The 18,796-nt window shown below is 37.6% G+C and overlaps 3 protein-coding genes across 5 annotated transcripts in view; 1 reads left to right on the forward strand and 2 right to left on the reverse strand.

Moving 5' to 3' along the window:
* LOC139961618 (BRISC complex subunit Abraxas 2-like) overlaps nucleotides 1-18,796 on the reverse strand; it is a 270,695-nt gene that overhangs the window by 105,238 nt on the left and 146,661 nt on the right. The window lies entirely within an intron of this gene.
* Nucleotides 290-10,519, reverse strand: LOC139961617 (uncharacterized). The gene is made up of 2 exons (XM_071960943.1): nucleotides 8,720-10,519; nucleotides 290-4,972 (listed from the first exon to the last, which is right to left on the reverse strand). The coding sequence occupies exon 2, from the start codon at nucleotides 4,912-4,914 to the stop codon at nucleotides 2,722-2,724; it is 2,193 nt and encodes a 730-aa protein (XP_071817044.1). The 5' UTR covers nucleotides 4,915-4,972; nucleotides 8,720-10,519; the 3' UTR covers nucleotides 290-2,721.
* The window catches only part of LOC139961620 (mitochondrial mRNA pseudouridine synthase Rpusd3-like), a 28,375-nt gene continuing 20,991 nt past the window's right edge, over nucleotides 11,413-18,796 (forward strand). For 2 of the 3 annotated variants that reach the window (XR_011790936.1, XR_011790937.1), the window contains exons 1-5: nucleotides 11,413-11,760; nucleotides 13,450-13,695; nucleotides 15,469-15,610; nucleotides 17,560-17,667; nucleotides 18,582-18,616. Coding sequence is in view for 1 of the 3 variants with exons in the window: in XM_071960955.1 (XP_071817056.1) it covers nucleotides 13,461-13,695; nucleotides 15,469-15,610; nucleotides 17,560-17,667; nucleotides 18,582-18,616 (520 nt within the window). In the remaining 2 variants the exon portion in view is untranslated. The remainder of the gene's footprint in view (nucleotides 11,761-13,449; nucleotides 13,696-15,468; nucleotides 15,611-17,559; nucleotides 17,668-18,581; nucleotides 18,617-18,796) is intronic. The other variant, XM_071960955.1, reaches the window with a different exon arrangement.

Here is an 18,796-nt window from a genome sequence, read left to right on the forward strand (position 1 = left end):
ATCGACAACATAATCTCAGAAAAAAAAAGCAAGGAGAACGGTATGTTTCTCTAAAACTATATAGACTGTCATTGCTCATTCTTTTCCTCGTTCAGGTTGAAAGTGAGAAATTTTTTAAAGTCCCTAAATATGTATGGGTACAGCGAATGGTTACATCCAAGGCCATGCAGGTAAGTGTTCCAATTCGCATGTACACATTTATGTAAGGCAATCGTGACAAAATACAACACAACGTCCAACACTGACGACACAGACAACAATAACTAAACAACAACAACAACAAGGCAAATGGCGATAAGAGTAACTTAATGTATGCATGTACACGATCAAATATTAATATTAGTCATTCATAATTAACTTCGCATCAAATTTTGGATGAGTCCAGAGTAAAGAATCAGATTCCGTTATCAGAAAACATCAGACGAGAAATCGGTAGGAAATTCGGTTGACATTATTAGTTTTTCTTTTGTTTCTCAAATATTAAATAGAAAGAATAAAAAGAAAGATGCAGAGTATTTCTTCTGCCGGGATTCCATTATACAACTCTGTTAAACCTATGTGTGTGACTGTGTGTGTGTAGCCTGATGAATTGTGTCTGTGTAATGTTTACTGATGAGTTTCTGATGATTTAAACGTGTGGTTATTTCTCTGTATTTTTTATATTTATGTTCTGTCTGCACTGATTATGTGTATCAGTGTATGTTTGCATGGTTTATTTGTGTAAGTGTATGCGTGTTTGTGTAAGCATAAATTGTGTCTGTAGGTCTGTAGTTATCTGTATATCTGTGTCTTATAACGTTCTGTGTATTTTCACACATTTCGTTTGTTTGTATGTCTGTTTATGTTTTGTGTATTGCTTTTGTCTGTATATTATTATATATGTCATGTATGTTCGCCTTTTCTGTTGTATTTTCAAACGTCGGTTGTTCATTAGTGAAGTAGTATATATCCGTCTGTGTCTCTGTGTGTATACCCACCTAATAACATTACGTTTTTGTAACGTTATATTTACGTACCGTTTACGTTATATTAACGTTAGAAAGTTACGTTGTAGTTACGAAATTCTGTAGACTCCAGGGGACGTTATATTTACGTTTTATTTAGACCAAAAAATAACGTTGTATTTACGTTTTACTACGCTATCTGACCCTTTCTTTAATATGTTCATATTCTTTAATTTAGTGCAAACTAATGTAAGGCTCACTTCAATATCATTGCCGTATGTCCCCGCCGACTATAGCCTTCAAGGAAGGCCGGATCCTTCACACGGCTATTCTGAACGTCAAAAGGACGGATATCTTTAGGTCCCAATACTCTTTGATGTGATTCAACGTCTATTAACATAGGTTACATTTTCTGTCCTAACTTTAAACTTAGAAGTTTGTAAACTGGTAACTTGGTATTTGAGAAAGACGGACTTGGAATTGGATCCCAAAGACTCGGTCTCTGCTTTAGAACTGTTACAAGTTATCTTTGACCACCATGTTCGCAAACAAAATACTAAACTGTATCCAATATACGGTATTAAGAAACGAGTAGCCTATAAGCATTCCGATCTCGCGGTATTGTGTTTACAGCTATACGTCAAAAAAGACCTCCCTTCTGACATGCATGTATATTGTACGTCCATCTTCGTTGGGTGCTGATATTCTTAAGAAGACACAAGAAAATAGAGCACTAATACATATATCATACGTCGTAAGAGGTTACTTTAAATACAGGAACATTATAAAGAAAGAGTTGAAATCCAGAAATTATCTGTAATGATAACTACCACATTGTATCACGAAGCCAATATTGTTTATACCCAAGGAATAATACGCCAACCTTGTCTAGAAAATGTGTTACGCTGTAGTAAAAGTATTTATTCATAACGAATGAACATACTGATATTAACGTAAATGAATAATATATATAGGAAGACAGTCTTTGTAATGGATATATTAAGATACGGAGATAAACTCATTAGGAACTAGTTATTTGCTAATTATAAATGCAGCTGACAATGACTCTTAGAAATTAGGATTGTAATATTTTCATATGTCTGTAAAACTCCAGTCAAACAAATCCAGCAACGATAACAACCGAATCTGTGTATCGTAACTCATGGGCGCAGATCCATGGTGGGGACAGCGGGACGCGTCCCAACCAACTTTTTTAATAGTGGGGACATAATATACCGTGTCCCCACCAATTTGTCTTGACCAAACGCTGCATTTCAAATTCCCCTGTATTGAACTTTGGCGCAGTTTAATCCAGCATTGTGCAAATGACATGCAGCAGTTCTCATTTTATTATATTTATCCACAGTTGTTAAATATTGGACGGAAATCGCATTTGCGGCAGTCTATAATTGTTTTCTGGGAGAGGACCCCAGACCAATCGTATACAAAAGTCTACTTGGATTATTTGTCCCCAGATTTTTTTTCTGCAGACGCCCCTGTACTTCCCCGAACTAAATTTCTAAGCGATGAGATCTAAAATTTAAGGAGGTTTGGGAGCATCATTGGGTCTGGGAAGTGTTATTTCCAGCGATCTGGGAGGTATATTTGCCACACAAAAAAAACTCTTGTACGCTACGCGCGAACCCATGCATGGTGGCGCTCCGCTTAGATAGTATCATAGAACAGACACGCGTCCCCACCATTATCCAAGACTGATCTGCGCCCATGTCGTAAATCGCGAAACCAGTTTGTTTCAATATGTAATTTCTATAAAGCGCTATGCAGGTACTAGTCCGTATATATAAACCTTCCCCGAGTTATAGGTGGCTATCATGAGCTTCTCCTCACCATCTACTACGGATGTGGTAATGTAGGATGCGTCATCATCAACTGGCATTGATGTTAGTAATTGCTGACCATCTTGACTGTATTGTGTTAGCACAGTGTTCAGCTCTCTATCATCATCCCATAACATGTAGATGAACCCTCCCATACCTATGCACACACTGTAAGGCCTCAAGTCAGCTCCACTTAGATTTGGTTTGGTGAATTCATACACAACGTTACTCCCTGATGTCACCATGGTAACTGCATATGAGGTCCTACTAGTATAGTCACAGATCAGAAGATCACTGTTGTGGACAGTGATATCACATGCTCCACCGATTACATCAGGTAGTACTATGGTGTGACTGTAATTCAGCTGGTAATCAAATACATATACTTCTCTGCTGTCAGTACCAACAATGATTTCATTCTTGGCGGGATTCGTGGTAACGGACAACACATGCCTATCATCTGACCCCTTAACCATATCACTGATGTTCTTCTTTTGGTAAGAAGAGTCAGAAATATTATAAATACCGATTTCATCCGGTATGCAAACTGATATGACATTGAACCCCGACAAATTACAACAGTAACGATATGCCAGAAATCGAAATGTCCTATTTCTTTTTAAAACATTCTGATTTAATATTTCTCCTTTCATGTTAATGACAGTGATGTGTGATTCCTCATCTGATACATTACCAGTCATAACGATATTACCATTGCTACTACTTGTCATACCGGTGATAATGTAACCTTTAGCTTTGATTCCCGGAACATCAACAACAGACTCTGAGCTTTCTGTAAGTACAACTTTATCAGATATAACTTTTGTTATGTCACCGATGACAAAATCAGATAAAGATTCTAACTCTGGATATTCTTGTTTCATTTCTTCGATCATAGGTTCACTGGCTGCTCTTATGTCGGGGACACACTGTGCGTCTGTCCAATCGTCATTACATGCAAGAATGGAAGAAGACGTTGCTGATAAGTTTTCGAAGCGTTTAATAAGTTTCTTACAATTATTCAGTATTTCTTCACATTCGTTTTTGTTTTGACTTGTAAGAAGATCTTTAGCTGTTGTCAAGGTCTTGAAATTACTATCTAACTTCCCGAGTTTTTTAAAAAATTGGCCCTCAATTTCTTGTCGAATTTCCTTAAATTCTTTCAATTCCTGGTCATATTTGACATCGGTACTTTTCATACTTTCTTGATGTTTCATGATCAATCGGTTCATTTCCTCTTCATGCTTAACAGTTATTTCACGTTTTTCACATCCTCTTCTATTTCCTATGTCAGCAGCTCCTTTTTCACGTTCATCTTTACATTCGGCAATTTTATCCTTTATTTTGTTTGCCTGTTCCTGGTGTTGACTTGTCAACAACTTTGTCTTATTTGTAACATTTTCATTCAATTTTACTAGCGTCATTCGAACCTTCTCGGGTAACGCGTATAGTTTAGTTTTGTGCTTGCTTAGTTCAGCAAGGTTCTGATTCAGTAATTTCCTTTCTTTCTGGGCTAGGTCATTCACATCTATGAGATCGTGACCTTTGTGCTTACCGTGAGTGCAAACTAAGCAAACCGGTTCATTTTGGCATGTACCACAGCACAATTTGGCTGGTTCTTTGACATGAAAATGGCACCTGGGATCTTCCGTCATTGCAGCTATTTCCTCCATGGTCAGGTTTTTAGCTGCCATATTTTCCAATTTCAGAGTGCTTGGTTGGTGATCAGTAAACATTTTATTACTGATATGAACCTTGTAACATTCGTTGCATAAAAAATCTCTACATCTAAAGCAGTAAGCGGAACATACCACATCCTTTAAACAGCTCACACACTGCTTCAAATCTTTCTTTTCAAATGATTTATGTAATTCTATGAACTCGAGCATACTCTTCATATGAAAATCAGTCTTAAAGTCGTCCAATCCATCCTTAGGTATACAACATCGCTGTTTACAAAGTGGACATTCAATTGTTCTATCATGGCTGGTTTGAATAAATTTTCTCAAGCAATCGTTACAGTATCGATGAAGACATGGTAACAGTTTTGGCTCATTAAATTGATCCAAACAAACAGGGCAATTGAAGAAGTTTTCTGTCAGGCCCTCCATGAAAGGGCTCCAGGTAGCCATGTTGATGAAGGTTGTTAACTCTCACTTGAACAAAAACTGTACTCAGTTACATCACAATCTGTGAAAGAATGCAAGATAAGAAAGGAAGAGTTTAACAAATTATTATTTATCCCTGTATTCCATAAAAAAAAATATGAGTGGAAATACGAACATACATGCAAAACCGCAGTGGCGGCGGAACCGGGGGGGAGGGGCTTGGGGGGCTCAGCCCCCCCAATGAAAAAGTTGAGGGGGCAAATGCATGATAAGCCCCCCAATATTTACCAAGGCTCCGAAACGTGCATCTGCCCATTTTTCAATGCATACTTGTCGATCTGTCCGATGCACACGTATACTATATAGGTGTAATAATTTTAATAGTAATTGCTGGGGGACCCTGGTCCCTCGGACCGTCCCCTGGCTATAGACCACATTGTCACCCCAACCGCGTCTTCACCCCACGTGAAAAGTGGAAGCAGTTAGTGTGAGTACCGGTAAGCGTAACACAACTTCGTCTTAGGCCAATGACTTGCCTCATTTCAGCCAGTTCTCCAACATCCCCTTACTTATAGTGGCGGAGCGTCCATATATACAGTCAGGGGGCGGATCACCCCCCCCCCCTCCTGACGGACTCAAATGGACTGCTGGCGCCCTTTTCAGCTTTTCACTACTTTTAACTTATTCGCGATTATTGACTATTTTATTGCGCTCTCATATACCTATTGACATTTGTCATATTCTGTTGGTGTAATTTTCCGACAAAATGGCGACGACACCTATTTATTCTCCGTTTATCTGCAAATTAGCAAGGCCCGGAAAGGGTCATTTCCTGCAATCTAGGGAGTAACTTTACTCAAAAATTTTCTGTACGCTCCGCGCCAACCTGTGGTGGCGCTCCGCTTAGATAGTGTCGAAAGCGCCCCTACAGACCATTCTTGCCCCCCCCCTGACCAATACCCCTAGCTCCGCCACTGCCCTTACTACACTCAAAAACGTCTTTGCGAGTACACTACGAGTAATAGCTACTCTCTTAAAACACCATCGAATATACAAATTACAATGTTTTTACAGACTTTTACGTGCAATCTGAGAAATTGCAGGCTTGAGACCCATATTTTAGGGCTAGGTATTCGCAGCATAAAACACTCGGGAAGTGCCGTTTCCGGCCATCTGGGGGTTTGAAAAAACCCAAAATTTTCTTGTACGCTCCGCGCCAACCGATGGTCGCGCTCCACACATTAGCCCCCCCCCCCCAATAATTTTTCCCTTCCGCCGCGCCTGCAAAACCGTTCAAAATGGTCTGAAAACAGAAGTGCTTAAACATTTCTGGCCAGTATTTAACCCGTCCTTCATCTCCAAAGTTTTGGAGAAGGTTTTTAATGCACGACTTGAGCGACCCTAGCATACCAATGTCCTTCACGAACAGTTTGGACTTCGGGATGTTGCATTGAAGTAGTTTGAGTCAATTTCTGTTCAAACAGTTTGCAGTAATATCGAGCTTTCGGAACCAGTACCCCTATAGAGTTTGGCGTTTCACACGGATCCGTGTGTTGGCTCAAGTTATTCACTATGTACACAATCGTACATAGTCACAGCTTGACTATCAATTCCACTCATACGGTTGACACACAAATTTAACTTCATTGAAGCCTGTTAATTAACATCTCTACTAGTAGATGTGTTTTTGAGAATAATGAATATTGCTTTAGTGCTATCAAATAGTAGATGACAAGCAATACACGTAAACTGTATTGGTGACAAGACTGAAGTAATCATAATCATAATCTGAAACATGTTCACGATGTATTGTTGAGGGCGGAAGGAGTTTCGATTAAATCCGTATCAGACAGTCAAAACTTGGCGTTTATCTTGATACAACTCTTAATATAGATGCACATATATACCATATTTTTCATCTCTCTGATCTCAGTTCTGGACAGAGCACCTAAATCACCTTTTAATAGGTGCACTCGTTGTGGTTCTACATGAAGGGAGTATAGCAGTAGTAACTGCAGTAGGTTAATATTCTGTTTTAATGTATAAAAGTTCTCACTCAATTTAATCAGGCTTAAAGGCATTGAAGACTCGCCCCAAACCGCGTGCCGCCCTCTGAAAAAAAGTTAGCTTTCCGTTGCTTGCAAGGGAAGTTTTCTTCTTGTCGCTACAAAATGCAGACATTAATGAAACGTGATACATTGTTATCTTTTATCTGGACCTGAGATCAGGTGGTTCCATAACATCTCCCCGCTGAGATGTCCATCGCTGCTATGTACACTGTGTTGTGGGTATTGACCGTTGCTGCATGTATTGACTGTACACAAGTTGTGTGTGTATTTTCTGAGATCAATTGGCGGTGTCTGACACTTCTGCTACACCTCATTCGAAAATAGGTCAGATTACCGGCATCAGAAGTTTCTTTGTGCGCGAGTCTTCACTCCATCTAACGTTTAAACCTGATTAAGTTGACTAATCATTGTACCACAAACAACTGACTTACATAGCCCATGCAGTTGTTAGTATTTAGAGCTATTATACTCTATAAGATGCATTGATCTTTTGACCTCCACAAAAAACATCGTCCAATTTTTACTCAAGGCGTTGCCAAATACCAAGTTTATCAAAGATTTAGTTTGGAGTCATGAAGTTTGTAAGGTTTTCAGACTTTGACCTCTGCAGAAAACCCTTCGGTTCTTAAAGTCAATAAAGGGGATCCACATATTGAGTATGAAATACATTCAAGTTTTTACTTTTGGAGTTTAACCGTTTTAACAAGGTTTTCAATTTTTGACCTCTGTTGACCTCAAGTGATCATTAACCTTCACATAAAACATGCACTCATATATGAGTGCAAGTTATAAGGTGGATTCAAGTACCAGGTATGAAGTTTACCCAAGCTTGAATTTGTTATCGTGTTTACAAGGTTTTCAAAATGTGCCTCTGGAAATCGCAAATAAGACTGTTCTACTTGCATATAGTTACATCCACATGCAAAGAATTCAGTTCACCCGAGTGCTTTTGAAGCTATCGTGTTTAAATGGTTGTAAGGCTTTGACCACACATGTTCTTGATCTCCACAGAAAACGATAGGAGGATTCTTCTACTTCAACGGTGCATCCACGTACCTAATTGAAGTTCACCCACCATACAATTCTTGAGTAATCGTGTTTGCAAGCCAAGGTGCCACAAACACACATACACCATCATCATCGCAAAGAACATTCCTTTCGCCTTCGGCAAGGAATGAAAAAATGAATGACAACATATCAATCACGACAATAAATCATTGAATGTAGAAATGCATGCGTTTTATATTTGCGTAGAGAGCTATATATACTGCGTTTTCAGAGTATTCTAAGTAAGAATTAATGCCAATTAACTATAGTCAATAAAACTTAACTATCTTAAAGTTCTAATAGTGTTGAATTATATATACATATACAGCGGCATCAGAAATAAACCAACTCATTGTGCTATATTGCGTAACCGTATAGTCCTCTGGCATGTTCGACGTTACACGTGTAATCCAATTAACGCACTAATGCGAGCAATAAGATCAAAACTAATGCAGCTTCGCATAAATAATGTCATTTAAAACATAACAACTGTACAAAATATCCATTCTAAATAGCCCTATATGATTTCTAAATATTAAAACCTCTCTCATTTCATAACTACATGACACCAAAGGCCTATCATGATTTTGAGCAATATGACTTGGATACTGTCTTGGGCAGTCTACCTCAGCGGCAGATGATAGAACGGCTGATTCAACAACTAATCGTACAATTATTTTGTTCTTTTCCTCGTGATCTCTAAATACACCAACCTTCTTTATAATCTTCCGATCAGTTGATGCCGTTTTCCCTCAACGTATAACTAGTATATAGTCTATTATATGAGTGAATAGATATACAGTGACAGAAAGTGGCAAATCACCAATGTCATTTGCCCAGATGTTTCGAGAAACTAATGAAACACATGTAACTTCCCTGTTGGTTTTCTGCGTTTTATAGGGTACCTTTCGTATTCCCATAAACTGGTTTGTCACGCAATGCACGTCTGTGGATAGTTTATGATGATTTACTTTGGTTGTGCTAATATTTGGGCAACATATATATACCCTTTCATCAATGCACTTCAACGTTCAAAGGTAGCATACGTCTATATCAAAAATACCCCCAAAACAAGTTTTTTTTATTGACTTACACACTAACTCATAAAAGTAATGTGGTCTCTAATTCTAGATAGACGTTCTCACTAGCTAAACGCGTCCAATCACTGTATAGCTGACACGTCCGTTGGCCATTCACGGCATCTGTATTCCGTACCATGGCTATGCAGAAGTTTTTGCTATGAGAGCCTGAAGTTTCGTCACTTGTAAACAAACCTCATACTCAGTAGTAAAAGAATTTCGTACGCTGCTCATGGGCGGCTAAAGTGGTCTCAATTGTCCCAATTTTTGCACAAGTCTACTTCCGTTTATGCTCTTCAACATCCAAGCCCCACAATAACAGATCCTGATTGATTACATATCAACAAGATGTTCTCCTGCTGCTTTATTTTGGTACTTTTACTGAGATAAGAGAGCAATCGGGCGGATTGATTTATAGACTATAATAGGAGTATGCCTCCCAAAGATCATCTTTTGCTCTGTACGGTTAATTATTTCTTTTCAAAATACTAACCAATAACCAGCAAGCACATGCTTGCGTGGTATGTACGATAGTTGTTATTGTTGTCTTTCCCAAATATATATTTACATTCCATTTTATATGTCGTCCACAACGACCGCGTACGCGTCCTCTGTGCACACTACATATCATTCCAAATGCATGCAGAGAATGTATCGGCCAGACACGACATAGTACCGGTAATACCATTCAACATGATTATTTTATATCTAACCATTCCTAAGCACGGGTTAACTGCATGGATCTTATTTATATCATTTCTACACCGGTTTAACAGATTCTAAGTTCGCCTTCTCACGAAGTCCGGTGGAATATCTTTCCTATGAACAAACTATCTAAAAAAAAATTAGTGTATGAAAATTTCTTTGGAAAGTTTATCCACAGGACATTTGTCGTTTCAAATTAATCTGTTAGTAACTTTTCGAACATTTATTTTAAAGTCGGTCATTTGTATTGACTGGTTAGGGAATAGTTAGTTTGATTGTGATGACACGTTCGGGGTAACGCGGTTAGGTTTCCAGCAAAGCAGAGTCACATTAAATAATATTCACGCATGAAATTGAAAAAAGATATTCACAGCTCTTGACATTTTAGCATGCAGTTACCGCACAGTGATCCGTCACATGAACTATTGCAATTTTGCTCACTCAACCGCGCTCTGTGATCTCTGGGGCAAATCAAAATAATTATAAAACTAACATATAAATTTTTGGGGCTCCTAAACTAGATGTCTGAAAATTGACTGATCAATTTCTAGTGCATTTCTTTGTACGGGAATCGTGGGAATTTATCAAGGGGTAAACTTGAAGGTTAAAAGTGCAAAGAGTTAAATACCTTGGAAGAGTTTTATAGGAAGATAAAGAGGTATAATATCACCTCATGACAGGCGCGTAGCCAGGAATTTGCCAAGGAAGGGGCGAAACTGTAGATTCGGCATCTCAAACTATCAGAGCCGTATATAGTCTCTATATACGGCTCTGCAAACTATCTAAGCGTAGCGCCACCATGATTGGCGCGAAGCGTACAAGAAAATTTGGCTGAAAATGCCTCCCAGATCGCTGGAAATGGCACTTCCCAGGCCTCGTAAGTTGCATCTTAGCATTTTCTCTTTTGAAAATACTAGCTATATCATAAAACATTATTATTTTTTTTTTAAATATGCTCAAGGGGGGGGGGGCGGCTGCCCCCTTCGCCCCCCCCCCCTTGGCTACGAGCCTGCCTCATGACAATAGACATACTTCTGGTATCTTCCTAGAGTTTTCTCATACAGCAGAAGATATAATGTTTCCGTACAGAATAGAAGTGCACTACACATTTAAAGATTTGTATTGATTAAACTGTCATCTTTGAAAAATTTACCAGAAACTCAAAAATTGTGCAAACATGGCACCATCAATTTTCTGAATCATAACCGTGTAGATTTTTTGCTATGGGAGCCTAAAGTACTTGTTTTCGTCATTTGCAAACAAAGTTACAAGCTCTTTACTCAGTAGTAAGCAATTTTCAAGTCGTACGCTGCTCCCGGCAGGCGCGTTGCCAGGAATTTGCCAAAGGGGGGGGGCCAAACTGTAGATTCGGCATTGCAAAAAAGCGTAGCGCCACCTGTTGGCGCGAAGCGTACAAGAAAATTTTGGCTGAAAATGCCTCCCAGATCGCTGGAAATGGCACTTCCCAGACATTGTAAGTTGTATCTTAGCATTTTCTCTTTGAAAATACTAGCGATATCATAAAAACATTAAAAATATGTATATATATATGCTCAAGGGTGGGGGCGGCTTCCCCCTTCGCACCCCTCCCCTTGGCTACGCGCCTGGCTCCCGGAGGCGTAAAATGGCCAAATTGTCTCAATTTACCGATTTGTTTTGCATAACATGTACTTCCATTATGTTCTCCAACATCCAATCCAATCCACAAAAACAAACTTATCCTCATTTATAACATTTCAAAAATAAAAGGATGTTCTCCTGCTGCAGCGGCTTTTTGACGCTTTTCCTGAGACACGAGAATAATGTGGCGGGTTGATATAGACTCTAATAGGCGTATGCCACCTCACAGAACTACATGAAATTTAAAATCGATGACTACATGCTGCATAAAGTAGCCACTTTAGTACCGTAGTAGTATACTGATTGTCTTCACTTCACATTGGAAAGGAGAACAAAGGGTCGATTAAACTGTAATCAAAGTTCAAAATATATCTACAAGATTGACATAAGATAATTGAATCATGGGAGCTGGATCTTCATCTTCTATTCACTGTATTTTTTGTCCAATAGGTTGTGTTAGTATTATCTAGTTTTGCGAAATGTTACTTAGTAACTAGTTGTACTAGCCTAATTAGTACGTAGCATAGGCAGTGCTAGTTAGAATTTAACAACGATAGGCCTAGTACTTTTCAACAAATAAGCAATGCCAAAGGTACGGTACTCAGCACACATGCCATGCAGGCCTTAGTTTGGTTACTGTACTAATACTAGGCTACAGACATTAGGAGGAAAAGGTCAGCTAAACTATATCTCCTATCATCAGTATCACTATCAGCCTAATTAATGTTAGGGTGGAAGCCTATACAAACTACACAAAGTTTGTCTGAATTGCAGAATATTCCACACAGAAAGCTCCATGCGCTAGCTGGCTGGCACAAACTAAGTAACCAAATTACCCTTCAAGAATTTCCCTTTTTAAAAAACCACTAAATTCAAAAAGAAAGAGATTCTGATTACATTGTTTGTAATAATATCACAAACAAATTTTAGCTTGAATAAGGACCCATAGTAATAATTATAATGATGAGTTTTGAAAAGGAATGGCCAAAATTGAACCATTCTGATGGGGTAGCCACAACAATATAATACATTGAACTTACTTTGTTTTTGGCATTTCTACTTGTATTGAACATCACCATAATATTTATAACGATTAAATGATGGGTCATTCTTCAAAAGAAAGGCAAAAATGATCCCCCCTGATAGTGTAACCACAGCAGCAAGATACTATGAACTTTGGTTAAGTTTTGGTATGTCTCTGTGTATTACTAGACTCCCTATATGCCATAGCCAACCTCTTTTAAGGGTGTCGCTCCAAAGTTGCAGGGTGTTTTGCAGTTACTCTATTAGTTTGATAGAAAGCAATTCCTGGACTTCTTCAGTGTCCATTCCAGTATAAAGGTCCATATTGCATTTGTTAGCACATAGCAAAATTTGTTAGCAATTTTTAGCATTCCATCCATTTATTTACATATCAGCAACTTGCAATTGATGAAAGAGAGATAACTGTGATAGAATTGTTATCCAGCGAACCTTTACAAGTAACTATAAATGCCAAAATCTCCAAAGAGAAGAAAACTAAGCTCTTAATGGTCATATACGTGAGCTTTTGTTAACATGAACAAGATAGCTAGCCTACCGCAGCTGAGTTTGGTCATCCAGACGGAACATTTGATCATCTCTGTCGACGGTGCAACCATTAAAAAAATTGCCCATGTTTAATAGGCCCTCATTATATTCTTTTAACTACAAACAAATGACAAATAATAAAAATTATATCATATTTGAGACACTTTTTCAATAATATGGTATTGTGCAATAATTGGGCAATAATATGATGTAGTCCCACTCCCATAGTGGTCATCTTAATTATGGACTTTGAAGGTGACTCTGCTGTACTGTAGGGTGTCCGCCTCAAAGATCCAATAAATCTGATGAGATAACTTGTTTAAGCTTCTTTGAAATGTACTCAGAAGTAGCTACCGTACCTAAAAGTCATTTGTGCACTTGTTTTGTGTTGTTGTTGCTTGTACATCATCATCATCATTCAGGAACTGCAGTAATCATAGGATGTATTTCATTTTCTTATTTTCCTGTAGACTAACCTGAAATGAGTGTGAGGCTGGGTCAATGTTGCGGCAGATTACTGCATGTCCAACTGGAGAAACCATGGCAGAAGTCTGAGATTAGATTTGTGGGAAAGCTTCACACTGCATGGTATTCATCAAAGTCAAAACAAATTCAACCAGAATCTCTTATCCATGTTGACCAGCCCAACACCAATTCACCTGAGAATAAAGAAGAGTTGTTAAAGATCTTAAAGTCAAACATTTGTTCTCATAAAGGTTTGTAACATCTGTTTCCAAATTTTAAACCTTAGCATGTACCTTCCCTTTACTTTTCTTTTGGTGTTGTTGACAATGTACTGTACAAAATATTTAAGGTTACACAAATGTATACAGAATAAAATATTTAAACAACTTGGAAATAAATGGAAAAGCAAATATAAACATTGTTACAAAAACGACACAGGCCCAACTAGAAAACATACACTTTTCTCTTGATTAACAACGTGCAATTATAACATTACACAATAAATACAGAATATAGCAACACACCTATTAAAAGAGAGTCAGAAATGTCAGTCAGAAAACTAATCATTCAGTTAAAAACCATTTGAATTATAATATGTCATGACTGACATAAAGAGTGATCCAGTAGAATACAAAAGTAACATGAATTTATTCAACAGTCATGAGAAATTCAAATTCGCTTCCCATTCTAATTATGGTACAGAATGATGAGCCGACATATTCATTAATTTAGCACCTGACCATCCTTTAAAGTTGATCGTAGTCCGTTCACTTTTACAGTATGTCTCTTTTTGATCGCCGCACTAATCTCGTCGTTCCCAATATTTAGTTCTCACAGACTGACATGCATCTCCGATGCAAAATTGAAGCCTTGAAGAGTTGTAAGTCTGTGTATCTGACTTCTCTTTACACATTCACAGGTTAGCTAACTTTGTGTATGTGTGTGTGATCAGGGTTTAATGCTTAAGTACTTGAAACTGACAATCTAAACATCCTGGTGAAATTTCCATTCAGTTCCTACATGTTTGGTATTTTTTGAGATTATATAATATTTAGACAAAGTTTAACCTTGAAACAAACATTGATTCTCTACAAAATATGAATTAAATAAGCTTCTTGAAGTATACATGTACATTCGGGCTCATTGATTTTATTGTAATTTAAGCTTTAATAGACCCTGATGGGAAAGTCGCAAAAAGGAACCCAATCCAAGATTTGTAAAACCAAATACAAGTCTCACATGATAGCCTACTTATATTACATTTCTCTGCTACAAACCAAAAGGGAGGGTACCTCTTAACTGTGGTAACCATCTTCTTTGTTGTACCTTATTATATCTACTATCAGAGCATGTATGGTAATGTTTTTTTGCATTTGCAAAACTCTGAAATTCCATTTCATGGCCCACCCGTCACTTCCTCCCACACCCCGTTTCTTCCTCACGTCTCCACAGATGTTGGGTGCTTACTATCTGTACGTTGCGCAGTTTCTGTAATCTCTATTGATTGCAATTGTAGTACAGTATATTGTGAGTTCAAAAGATTTTTTTTTCAGAAACAGATTTATTAATTAAGTGACAAAGAAAGATGTGACTCACTCTGTGTGTTTTCCCCTATACTTTGTTTCTATATTACACTTATAATGCTGACTTAATACCCTTTGTTTGATTTAAATTTTAAAATACAAATCATATTGACATGCCCGAGACTGCTAGCTTTCGGCTTGTATTTGTAGTACACTGCATCAGAAGTAAATGAGAGGGTATTTCAAAGTATTAGTTTAGTGAATCCAAAGGTTTAGAAAGCCAGCATAAACTCATTTGAAACATTATCCATGAGATGATCGAGTACAAACACTAGCTTAGACATCAAGCCTTCTCATTTCGATAAGTGTTCAGAGAATTATGAGGCAGGCGTTCCTGGTTGGGGAGTGCCATTTAATGTCCCCATCGATATATGTATTGATATACGTACTTTCTTAATTGTTTTACTTAAATGTTTTTGATTTATAAATTGATATCTGCAGATGGTTTACTCGTAATTGCAAAGCCACCCGGGGTGTCAGTTAACACAGGAAGAACGGACGCTGTCTCAGTCACTGAAGTCGTACCTCAACTGGCGGAGGCTTGTAATCTACCTTTTCTGGAGATAGTCAAAGCACCAGAGAAGTTAGTATCATGCTCTTTTATCTCCTCTAATAGTCGATGCCAAAAGTTGTTATGTAGATGATAGGTTTGTCTTTGTTCTTTAAGTATGCCCTGTGATTTTCTGCAGAGACCTTGAGCAAAGCAAAATGTTGTATTTAGTTAAACTTGGTTGGCACTAAAAATTAAATTGAAGTTACTATTAGTGATTGTATTATGTATAGTACCATTTGGAATAGTCTTTCTCATAGCACACCCCTCCAAATTCAGTCGGACTTAAATAGTAAATGAATAGTAAATAATGTGTTAAAAAATATAAAATTAAAGGAGATGTTAACCCTGGGGTTCTGCAGTGACATCATAGTAAAGATTACTATTCTTAAACCCTCTGTGAAATAACTAGTCAAAACTCACTTTCCACCAAATTCTAGGAATTTTCTAACTATTTTTTAAACCTACTGTGTTGGCGGCCATTATATAACCAAAGGAGCTTTTAAAATTGCGTCAGCAAGCTACATCGTAAGTTAAACAATTCTCCTCTCTACATATGAATGGTACACTTGCTCTCGGAGATTGTTTGGAAGTTGGTGCAAAGTGCCAAGCATATCGTTGTGTAAATAAGAGAGGGGCAGAAGGAACAGGAAAGGGAAAACGATATTATGGAATTCCTGACAAAAAAAAATTTCCAGAGAAAAGAGCATTTACAAAAGCACCAGGCTTGACCCTCCGTAGCAGAACTGTCTTCTAGCATCATAAAGTAACTGCCGGTGCAGGACACATGTGTGATCTGTTTAGCAAGCTCTAGGTCTCCTTGTCTCAGTTCTTCCACTATGTATATATTCTGGAATTGTAGCAGTCAAGTCCAAATGCATCCATGTTCTCTTTTTTCCAAAGTTCTCGAGCCCGGAAAGAGTTTCGGAAGAAAATTTGACTACATATTGCCTTAGTTATTATGAACGGCGCATAGGAAATGTATGTGTTGAAATGTGGCTCACTTACTTCACGAAACAAGAGGGAACTCCCTACTCGGAATTAAAAGAACATGGCGAATGCCATGAGTGACAATTTGGTTGACTTTTAAGGTTGAAAGAAATGTTTTCAAGCATTCGTGTTGCTTGTGTTGAAAAGAGCCTACTGCAAAATGGTATTCTCTAAGCAGAAAAGTCTAGGGTATATTTCTCCTTTAAACAAATTTCTTTGACCAATTAACTGTGAGGTTCTTAAAGAAGCAGTAACATAAGATGTAAATTACTGACATTTATTAAGGGATTTTACTGACCTATTCATATTCACACAACATCTAAATTTGATGGTAAATGAAAATTTAAGTTCATGACTAAACTATTTGGCCAGATTCAGCCAATGATCTTGCTGGAATTCCTGCCGGATTTATCAGAGTTTGGAAATTATTACAATCCCACATTTTTTCTTCTGAGACATTTATTCATCTGTTATGACTCATAGGACCATAGCAATTATAATTTCGTTGCTGTTTCTTTTGTAGTTGGGATTTCCAATAATTTTAGTCAGGTATTTTTTTTTTACTTATGAAGGTGGCCTGACCTAATCCTTTCACCAAAAAAACGCACGTCCCACTCCAGAAGAATAAATTTTCACGTCTATATATTAATTTTGGACAATATGAAAATTGGTCCACAGAATTTGTTTTGAATATTTTTTGAAAGTTCACAGTCATTCAATTCACAGTCTAGCATTGCCTAGCATTGGCTAGCATTCTTGCGTTCATTATATTAACTGGGAACATACCCAGACAAATGGGTTACATTTGATTACATGGAAACCAGCATGATGGAGATACACTTTAATATAAGATTGATCAAACTGACTTCATGGCTTTAGATTTATTACTCTTAACTCAGGCGGAGGGAGCAAGTTTTATATATTAACATTTAAACAAGAAAATGATTTTATTTCGGCTAGCAATTATTCTTTTCTTGTTTCTCCCTCCACAGAGAAAGCTCTGGATCTCTTCTTATGGCTACCGACATTGACACGTTAAATGAGTTGAGGAATAGCTGGCAAATAGCTGGCGTAAACCATTCCATTCGAAGGAAATTCCTGTAAGTTTTTTCTGCAGGATTTGCAGAATTAATTAATACATTTGTCATTTGCTCTATAATTAATGACAAAAATAGATTTAAATTAAAGATGATTATTGTACGATGCATGTTGTAAGGTCTCAAGATACATCACAAGATACTATGGTGGATTCACAATTTAGGATGCCCCAGCAAATGGCATTTCAAATCTGGCCAAATACCAGATTTGCCACATTCAGCCAAAGATCTTGCTGGAATTCATGTCTGTTGTATCGAAGTTTGGAAATCAACACAATCCGACATTCTGAATTTTCTGCATTTTAAGGATTTTTTTTTACAGAATCCGACATCGGGCTGGATTTAAAATTGAGGTACATCTTATTAACTATAACCTAATAACTTGTTTTGCCAGGAGTCTCAGGCTTACAAATTTCTAAGGTGACTACCACTTACGCTAAATACTTGAAACTTTGGGATTTTACCCATTAAACATCGTAGGCTGGTCAGTTAAAGTGGCTGAACTACTCAGTCTAACACAACAGACTGCTAGGTCAGCTCCTCAGATGCAGCACCAAATGGCGGTGATTACACCTACAAGCTTTTGCCAGTCAAGATCACTTTGCAACGAGTTTGGTTCGGAAAGATGCTATGTTGTTTCTTCCGTAGCACATATTGCCTAATGCTCTCCATTTTATTTGGAATTTGTGTTAGTATATTCTCTCCTGCATGGTGTGAATTTTGTACATGAATATTTATGTCAAAAAAATGGGATAAGAAGTGTCAAAAGTTTAAGAATGTTTTATAAGTGTGACACCAAGGGATATCATCATTCTGAATTAACTTCTTTGTCTAGTATAATATAAGAAAACTTGGAAATTTTAAGAAATTCTGCACAAGTGCATGTAACATTTAGAGTCTTTCTATTTCTACCTTAGAGCTGTGACAATTGGAATCCCGGAACCTGAGGCAGGTAGGAACAATTTTTTTTTTTTGGAGGGTTTAACCAATAAATGGAAAAATAATTAAGTGTAAGACCAGTGGAGTGTATCACTGAAATTGTCTCGTTCTCTGCTATTGTTTGGGTCGAGATGAAAGCATGCATCCGATTAATATTTTCATCTCGACCAAAACAATTACAGAGATCTTTGAT

Source organism: Apostichopus japonicus, chromosome 20 (genome assembly GCF_037975245.1).
Source record: "Apostichopus japonicus isolate 1M-3 chromosome 20, ASM3797524v1, whole genome shotgun sequence".
Lineage (NCBI taxonomy): Eukaryota > Metazoa > Echinodermata > Holothuroidea > Aspidochirotida > Stichopodidae > Apostichopus > Apostichopus japonicus.

Bases quoted from the DNA above. Each gene is read 5' to 3' on its own strand.
- LOC139961617 (XM_071960943.1), bottom strand. From the start codon at position 4,914: ATGGCTACCTGGAGCCCTTTCATGGAGGGCCTGACAGAAAACTTCTTC.